The sequence below is a fragment of the Nerophis ophidion genome, linkage group LG20 (genome assembly GCF_033978795.1).
Source record: "Nerophis ophidion isolate RoL-2023_Sa linkage group LG20, RoL_Noph_v1.0, whole genome shotgun sequence".
Classification (NCBI taxonomy): domain Eukaryota; kingdom Metazoa; phylum Chordata; class Actinopteri; order Syngnathiformes; family Syngnathidae; genus Nerophis; species Nerophis ophidion.
In genome coordinates, this window is record NC_084630.1 from 40,587,057 (window position 1) to 40,597,191 (window position 10,135).

At 39.5% G+C, this 10,135-nt stretch overlaps 1 protein-coding gene across 5 annotated transcripts in view; it reads left to right on the top strand.

Moving 5' to 3' along the window:
• dclk2a (doublecortin-like kinase 2a) overlaps positions 1-10,135 on the top strand; it is a 126,808-nt gene that overhangs the window by 73,493 nt on the left and 43,180 nt on the right. For 4 of the 5 annotated variants that reach the window (XM_061881224.1, XM_061881226.1, XM_061881228.1 and 1 more), the window contains exon 3: positions 6,565-6,694. In XM_061881224.1, the coding sequence (XP_061737208.1) occupies positions 6,565-6,694 (130 nt within the window). The remainder of the gene's footprint in view (positions 1-6,564; positions 6,695-10,135) is intronic. The other variant, XM_061881225.1, reaches the window with a different exon arrangement.

Sequence of the window (10,135 nt, forward strand, 5' to 3'; positions counted from 1 at the left end):
GTCGGTAGTAGTGGCTTTCAGTAGGCCTTTAACAAATATAGATTCCTTTGTTTCACGAAGACAAGAATATAAGTTGGAGTATTACCTGATTCTGTTCACTCGCATTGATTGGAATCAGACAGTAGTGCTGATAACGTCCACATTTTCGAATGGAGGAGAAAAAAGTCCTCCTTTCTGTCCAATACCACATGAAAGTGGTTAGTTTTTGGCATCTTATTTGTCCAGCTTCAATACTCGTTTTTATACATTTTGCGAGAAATACATTGTCGGGAAACTCCGAAACTTGCTAACTTGTGCACGCTAGCTTTCTGAGACTCTTATTTTGTTAGCGCAGGCAGAATGAAGCAGGGCTTTTATTGTGAAGACAGCAACTCTCCCGTCCAAAGGGCAAAACCTAGTAACTCCCTTCTAGCTGATTTTGAGAAAACAAAGGAAAACCAATCCGTCTTGATGCTGTCTTACAAAGATCTACAAAGTCATCAAACGTGTAGATGTTTTCTTGAGCTTTCATTTTCTTGCCGATTGAGCCATGGATTGAATCTGCTCTCATGAACGTGTGCCCTTTCTCCAGATATTTTATCACAATCTCGGGTGGGCCCCGTTCTGCGTTTGCACATTGGGCAAGAGCCGTGTACAGCGTCCAGTTTTTATTTTGACCTCCACAATTATCTATGCAAAGGGAAGAATCAAGAACAATACATTTAATGAAGGTGCTTGCAACGTCCTGGGCCAATCTTCCAAATATCCCCTGGTGCCGTAATATCACATGATCAGGCTGACCGTCGGCCCCCATTAGTGCAAATGTCTCATTAAAGACAATAAGGCGACTGACAAAGAAGCTTCGATTGCTCCCTTGAGATACTAGGTTTTTCTGTTGTATGTACGCGGTTATGTGGTAGTTGCTAGGTCCTGCCATGCGCGTAACAGCTTACTTACGGAACAAATTACAATATCGCACACACTAATGTAAACCGTATCACCTAGGAACTCCAAAATTATTATCAGCTCAGTTTTGACCAAAATTGAGTTACTGGGTTTTGCCTTTGGACGGGAGAACTGTGCAGTCTGTCTTTAGGGTTTTGACAGCAGGTACGGCGCGAGAGTCTGTTGAAATAAAGAGTGTTTCTCGCCCAGCCAGCGTTATCTCAGAAGACCCTCGGGTCAATCAAGTGATGAAAGTGACGTCGAACTAAAGATTGATGATCACAAATTTTTAGGTTTATTTTTTTAATGCTTGGTTTGCGATCGACTGGCAGACCCTCGACTTAACGGGCACCCCTGCTCTAAATCCTAATAGTATTCCTCTCATATGTGTTTAATCCATTTTAAATGTAGTTTTCCACATTGGCATACAGTACACAGCAGGGGTCTTCAATGTTTTAGCTCACAATGTAAACAAATGCCATGGGTGGATCTACACCTGACATCCACTGCAATGATACCAAGTACAAGAGCGTTACGGCTCCTCTTGTGTTCAAAAAAGTTTCGAAAAAACAAAGATAGCAGAGTAGTCCTGAGGAGGTGGTCTAGGACAAGCACTCGCCGAGATACGTGGAGATTCCAAATGATTATCATTTATTTTCAAAAACAAAAAATATTCTCCGTGGTTGACCTCAACATAATCAAAATAACTTAAGCGGTAAATAAACCGTTTCACTCGTCACTCCTTCAACATGACAGACAGACAAAGGGAGTGCCCAGCTGTCCTGTCTTCTTAAAGGGGAACATTATCAGCAGACCTATGCAAGCGTCAATATATACCTTGATGTTGCAGAAAAAAGACCATTTATTTTTTTAACCGATTTCCGAAACTCTAAATGGGTGAATTTTGGCGAATTAAACGCCTTTCTGTTAGAGGCGATGACGTCAGAATGTGACGTCGCCGAGGTAACACACCCGCCATTTTCATTTTCACATTACAAACACCGGGTCTCAGCTCTGTTATTTTCCGTTTTTTCGACTATTCCTTGGAACCTTGGAGACATCATGCCTCGTCGGTGTGTTGTCGGAGGGTGTAACAACACTAACAGGGAGGGATTCAAGTTGCACCACTGGCAAGAAATCTGCCGCCAGACCCCCATTGAATGTACCAGAGTGTCTTCACATTTGACCGGCGATGCTAAGACAGACATGGCACAGAGATGTATGGATAACCTGCAGATGCATTTGCAACGATAAAGTCAACTAAATCACAAAAGTGGGTTTTGTTGATGTTGTTGACATATGTGCTAATCAGACATATTTGGTCGCAGCATGACTGCCAGCTAATCGATGCTAACATGCTATTCTAATCGATCCTAACATACTATTTACGCTAGCTGTATGTACATTTCAAACTAGATACCCACATTTAATGCGAAACAAACACTTACCAATCGACGGATTTAAGTTGCTCCAGTGTCACAAGATGCGAAAGTCCTGATCGTTTGGTCCGCACATTTTACCGGCGATGCTAATAAGGCAGCCATGCTATGGGCCACTTCATTAGGTACACCCACGCTATGGCCGAATAGCGTCAATAGCCATTCGCTCAATAGCTTCAGTTTCTTCTTCAATTTCGTTTTCGCCATCTGCCTTCATACTCCGACCATCTGTTTCAATACATGCGTAATCTGTTGAGTCGCTTAAGCCGCTGAAATCCGAGTCTGAATCCGAGCTAATGTCGCTGTATCTTGCTGTGGTAACCGCCAGGTTGTTTGTATTGGCAGCCCTGTATGACGTCACAGGGAAATGGACAGTCGCATCGCAAATAGCGAAAATCAAGAACTTTAAAGCTTTTTTTAGGGATATTCCGGGAGGTGTAAAATTTTGAAAAAAAAACTTGAAAAATAAAACAAGCCACTGGGAACTGATTTTTATTGTTTTTAACCCTTTTAGAATTGTGATAATGTTCCCCTTTAATCATTGGAAAAGCGTGAACAGCTGAAAACTATTAGTCAATCATATTTCATCTAAAACATCCAATCATTTATCAACATCATCATTGGCATTATTTGATATCATGACAGGCAAGCTTTACTATGGAACAGAGATGTCAAGCGAACACGGTTGGATTGGACCACACACACAAAGTACAGTGTATTATGCAGCTATCTTTTCGAAAAATCGTGTTTCGAAGAGGGTCCCTCGCGAAGGGCAGAGATGGGCATCGCCACCACCCGTCGACTGGTGCTGTAGAAAGGTGCGGGGCCGACCTTCAGGTTGTACAGGTACGACCATATAATCTCACTAAAACACTAGTAACACAATAAGCAGATAAGGGATTTTCCAGAATTATCCAGTAAATGTGTCTTATAACATCTGAATCGCTCCCACTGCCCTCTAGTCTTTTTTTTTTCTAGTCCTTCACTCTCACTTTCCTCATCCACGAATCTCTCATCCTCGCTCAAATTATTGGGGAAATCGTCGCTTTCTCGGCCCGAATCGCTCTCGCTGCTGGTGGCCATGATTGTAAACAATGTTCAGATGTGAGGAGCTCCACAACCCGTGACGTCACGCGCACATCGTCTGCTACTTCCCGTACAGGCAAGGCTTTTTTATTAGCGACCAAAAGTTGCGAACTTTATCGTGGATGTTCTCTACTAAATCCTTTCAGCAAAAATATGGCAATATGGCGAAATGATCAAGTATGACACATAGAATGGACCCGCTATCCCTGTTTAAATAAGAACATCTCATTTCAGTAGGCCTTTAAGGAGAAAATTGCAGTAAGAAACATATGTTTAATGTACCCTAATTTTTTTTATTTATTTATTTATTTTTTTTAAAAAGCCAATAATGCTATTTTTCTTGTGGTGCTCTTTATTTAGAAAAGTATCAAAATACATTTTTGTACCGTTACCAAAATATTGTTATCGGGACAGCACTAGTTAGTAGGGATGCACCGAAATGAAAATTTGTGGCCGAAGCCGAATAAAATTTAAACGCAAGGCCGAATACTGAATACCGAATAATGAATGCAGTTTTTCACAATTTTTTTTATATTGCATAAATAGCCTACAATAAATTTTTAGACATGTTTTTTTAAATAAAGTACATTTTTATCGAATATTGACATTTTTTAAATATTCCAGTAGCCTTTGCTTTTCAAAAAAAGCACAAAGTTTTTCATTTATATTAGGCCTTCAAACAAATTATGAATTCCAAAAAAAAAAAAAAAGTGCATTAAAGTGGATAAACCCACAACAAATGAATTATTGTCCTTTTGGCAAAAGTCTGCTTAGCCACAGTAGATATGCTAATAATGTAAACAGAAGGCTCAAGTAAATCTCAATTAAGTGTGTGCTTGTAACCTCATACACTTATACAGGTAGCCTACACAACAGGCTAATAATGTAAACAGAAGCCCCACTAAATCTCAATAAGTGTGTGCTTGTAACCTCATACACTTATACAGGTAGCCTACACAACAGGCTAATAATGTAAACAGAAGGCTCAAGTAAATGTCAATTAAGTGTGTGCTTGTAACCTCATACACTTATACAGGTAGCCTACACAACAGGCTAATAATGTAAACAGCACACACACAATGTAAAGAGCACACATCAGAGCAATACCGTCTGCTAGGTATCGTGTAACGGGGCTCAATGTGCTCCATGAGTCTCCGAAAGCCAATGTCCTCCACAACACTAAACGGTTGATCATCCAAAGCCATAAACTCAATTACCTTCTGTGTAATTCCGTTTGCTTTGGCACTGTCAGTCGCAAACTTTTTCGTCCTCTCAAAGACGTCGGCCACGAGGCACCTCTTCGAGACAGTTTGGCTGAACATTCGTTGCAAACTGCAATACTTTTGTCACTTTCCGACACTTTAAAATATCTCCACACTGCTGACATTTTTCCGAAGGCGCCTGGTTACCAGAAGTGGGTAGAGTAGCCAGAAATTGTACTCAAGTAAGAGTACAGTTACTTTAGAGATTTATTACTCAAGTAAAAGTAAGGAGTAGTCACCCAAATATTTACTTGAGTAAAAGTAAAAAGTATGTTGTGAAAAAACTACTCAAGTACTGAGTAACTGATGAGTAACCTGATTACGGCAAAAAATAATGCACAAAAACATAAAAATAGCAATGAACAAATTCAGAGCCAGTAATATCTCTTAAGCAACTAAAACAATAATATATATTAAATAATAGTACATTAAAATAAAATGAAAAAAAAATGGCACATTGAGCCACAATAACTTAACAGCACCATAGCCTCAGTAGGCATTCATTGATTTGATTGATTGATTACAACATGTATTAGTAGATTGCACAGTACAGTACATATTCCGCACAATTGACCACTAAATGGTAACACCCCAATAAGTTTCTCAACGTTAATCAATTACTTAATAAATGACCAAGTCGAGGTGATCTACCTCATATATACATACACACACATATCATATATATATACATATATATATGTATATATATATATATATATATAAAATAGATATATATATATATATATACATTTATATATACAGTATATAATTTATATTTATTTATTTTGCCGTTTTTGTTGACATGTTAAAGGTGTTTTAATGAATATACATGCATGTTTGACATATAGATTCCTATCTTTCATGAAGACAAGAATATAAGTTGTTGTATTACCTGATTCTGATGACTTGCATTGATTGGAATCAGACGTCCACGTTTTCAAATGGAGGAGAAAAAAAGTTTCTCTTTTCTGTCTAATACCACATGAAAGTCGTTGGTTTTTGGCATCTTATTTGTCCAGCTTCCATATTCGTTTTTATACACTTTACAAGAAATACATTGGCGGCAAACTCCGTGGCTTGCTAGCTTGTTTGCGCTGGCTTTTGGAGACTCTTATTGTGAAGACAGGAACTGTGCGATCAGTCTTTAGGCTTTTGACGGGAAGTACGGTTGAAATAAAAAGTGTCTTTTTTCCTTTACACTTTTGATTGATTGATTGAAACTTTTATTATTAGATTGCACAGTACAGTGCATAATCTGTTCAATTGACCACTAAATGGTAACAACCGAATACATTTTTTAACTTGTTTAAGTTGGGTCATGTGACCGCCTGGCTCTATTTGATTGGTCCACCGTCACCAGTGACTGCATGTGATTGGTGAAACGCAGGCATGCGTAGATTCTACTTTGAAGCTCTGTCATTAACCAAAACAAACATTAATAGATCGATAAAAAAAAGTAGCGAGTAGTGAGCTGAATGTAGATAAATGGAACGGAGTAAAAGTAGCGTTTATTCTCTATAAATATACTAAAGTAAAAGTAAAAGTATGTTGCATAAAAACTACTCGTAGAAGTACAATTTATCCCAAAAGTTACTCAAGTCAATGTAACGGAGTAAATGTAGCGCGTTACTACCCACCTCTGCTGGTTACAACGTCACCGCGTTACTGTACGTTGGTTGATTGCGTCACCGCGTCAAAAAATTGCGTCATTGCATCACACACCACTATTCGGCCTTGCATTTACCTCATTCCACCGAAGGCTTTTTTTGCCATATTCGGTTACCATTTATCGGTGCATCCCTACTAGTTAGAATAAAAATGTGTTGAATACAGCGTGTTTCGTGTCCTTCCAGATCACATGCCTGCAGGATTTCTTCGGCGACGACGACGTGTTCATCGCGTGCGGCCCAGAGAAGTATCGCTACGCCCACGATGACTTTGTGTTGGAGCACAGTGGTAAGGCTTCCACAGCCTTTATGACTGGTAGGCCTGCTACGACTAATCACTGCCTGTGTTTGTCTCCTCTTGCTAGCCCAGGTGTCCCTCACCTTGTCCTTGTACTTAGTGGAGCACACAGCTTGTAGTGTGTGTGTGTGTGTGTGTGTGTGTGTTTCCCTTCTTTGTGTTTCTGCTGGAGGTTTTACTTGCACTCTTGTCAACTGTGAAATGTTGTCGTAATGTACCGCTTTATAGCTGGGGAAAGGTTGGAGGCACAGGAACAGGAAGTGTGGCCGCTATGAAGTAGATCAGGCGACCTCCAGGGAAGGAACCAGAGTTGCTTTTACTCCAAAGTGTTTACATCCTATTGTAGTTTGTTTCATAGTTTTGTCGGGTGAGCTCACAGCAGGAGACATCGGTTTCATAAGCCAACAGTGATTTGCCGAAATATGCTATAAGGGCTTTCAGTCAGGATTCCTACATTTTTTTTTGTTTAATGTAAATCAGTGGTTCTCAACCTTTTTTCAGTGATGTACCCCCCTGTGAACATGTTTTTAATTCAAGTACCCCCTAATCAGAGCGAAGCATTTTTGGTTGAAAAAAAGAGATAAAGAAGTAAAATACAGCACTATGTCATCAGTTTCTCATTTATTAAAAAAGTCTGCGGGCTATAGAGCGTTTTCCGTTCGGGCTCCAGTACTCTGGAATGCCCTCCCGGTAACAGTTCGAGATGCTACCTCAGTAGAAGCATTTAAGTCTCATCTTAAAACTCATCTGTATACTCTAGCCTTTAAATAGACCTCCTTTTTAGACCAGTTGATATGCCGCTTCTTTTCTTTCTCCTATGTCCCCCCCTCCCTTGTGGAGGGGGTCCGGTCCGATGACCATGGATGAAGTACTGACTGTCCAGAGTCGAGACCCAGGATGGACCGCTCGTCGGGACCCAGGATGGACCGCTCGCCTGTATCGGTTGGGGACATCTCTACGCTGCTGATCCGCTTGAGATGGTTTCCTGTGGACGGGACTCTCACTGCTGTCTTGGAGCCACTATGGATTGAACTTTCACAGTATCATGTTAGACCCGCTCGACATCCATTGCTTTCGGTCCCCTAGAGGGGGGGGGGTTGCCCACATCTGAGGTCCTCTCCAAGGTTTCTCATAGTCAGCATTGTCGCTGGCGTCCCACTGAATGTGAATTCTCCCTGCCCACTGGGTGTGAGTTTTCCTTGCCCTTTTGTGGGTTCTTCCGAGGATGTTGTAGTCGTAATGATTTGTGCAGTCCTTTGAGACATTTGTGATTTGGGGCTATATAAATAAACATTGATTGATTGATTGATTGATTAAATTGTATAATTTAATAAATTATATTTAATTTACAATTTAATTTATGAAATTGTATAAAAATTGCTCATTTGTAGTGGTCTTTCTTGAACTAGTTGGAAAAAAAAGATGTAAAAATAACTAAAAACTTGTTAAAAAATAAACAAGCGATTCAATTATAAAAACGATTTCTACACATAGAAGTAATCATCAACTTAAAGTGCCCTCTTTTGGGGGGGGGTTGCCCACTTCTGAGGTCCTCTCCAAGGTTTCTCATAGTCAGCATTGTCACTGGCGTCCCACTGGATGTGAATTCTCCCTGCCCACTGGGTGTGAGTTTTCCTTGCCCTTTTGTGGGTTCTTCCGAGGATGTCGTAGTCGTAATGATTTGTGCAGTCCTTTGAGACTTTTGTGATTTAGGGCTATATAAATAAACATTGATTGATTGAATAGAGATCCATCTGGATTCATCAACTTCATTCTAAACATTTCTTCACAAAAAAAGAAATCTTTAACATCAATATTTATGGAACATGTCTACAAAAAATCTAGCTGTCAACACTGAATATTGCATTGTTGCATTTCTTTTCACAGTTTATGAACTTACATTCATATTTTGTTTGAAGTATTATTCAATAAATTTATTTATAAATTATTTTTGAATTGTTGCTATTTTTAGAATATTTTAAAAACATCTCACGTACCTCTTGGCATACTTTCAAGTACCCCCCAGGGGTACACGTACCCCCATGTTGGGTGGGCGGGGTTTGGTGGTAGCAGGGGTTTATATTGTAGCCTGGAAGAGTTAGGGATGCTTGGGATTCTGGGTATTTGTTCAGTTGTGTTTTTTTTGTGTTACGGTGCGGATGTTCTCCCGAAATGTTTGTCATTCTTGTTTGGTGTGGGTTCACAGTGTGGCGCATATTTGTAACAGTGTTAAAGCTGTTTAAACGGGCACCCTCAATGTGACCTGTATGGCTGTTGACCAAGTGTGCCTTGCAGTTGGGCTGGGCAATAAAACAATAACAATATATATCGCGATAGACATGTGATCAATATCAATAGAAAATGGGGTCGATACAACGTTCGATAATTTCACTGGGTTCTGTTAGAAAAAAACAGGAAGAAAGGCCGATGCGGAACCGCACGGCATTCTGGGGGGTGTAGGCAGAGGAAGGGTTTTGACCTCTCGACCTATCACGGCCGTGCCTGAACCGCAAGGCAATCTGGGAAATGCTAACAGGAGAAAAAAAAAAAGCAACAACAACTAGCTGATGACGAGGAGCGATACGAAACGGGAATATGATTGCGGCAGCACGAGAGGAAATTGTAAATAAAAAAGGAAACGTCACGTCACCAGTTTGGCAGTATTTTGGCACAGATGTTCAGACGCAAGTTTATTCCGATGTGCACAATATTCTGTAAGACATGTTTGTTTCTGCTTGCTTAATATGTGACTGTTATTTTTTTGCATATATTGTTACCAATATGGCTTTAAAGCCTGAGTTGTACACTACTAATTTCTTAATTACAATATTTTGCACATTTTGTTGGATTAAGCATTTATTTGATGTCATTATTTGCACATCGACCAGTATTTTCATTTATTTGACTGTTTTTTCATAATGCTGACCTCGTTCTAAAGGTTAAAGGTTATATTTAAAAATAAAGTATTTAAATTCAGCCTTTTTTCTCCTGTTTTTTTTTTTAGAATAGTTTTTTTTTTTAATCAATAATTACCGATATCGACTGATATGAAACACTTATATCGTGATACATTTTTTAGTCATATCGCCCAGCCTTACCTTGCAGTCACTTACGTGTGGTTGTAGAAAGCATATACAAAATGTGGATCGGCTGGCAAGTTGTTTGTTACGATTGTAAAGGGCGCTAAACACATTGCCATCATAGCACGCCTTTATAATTGTTTTTTGGGTGAAAATCTGCAGACGTTCGAGAGAATATTTGCCCTGAAATCTTGGGAGTTTCCCGGAAAAATTGGGATGGTTTGTAGATGTGATATTGTCAGTCACATTCAAATAAAACTCGCAGGTCGCACTAATATTACATTTTCATATTAAGGTGCCTGAGACCCCTGGTTTATACATAGCACAAAGCAAAAAAAAACTTTGTACGCTGATATTTCATTTTAAATTTTAAAAGAGT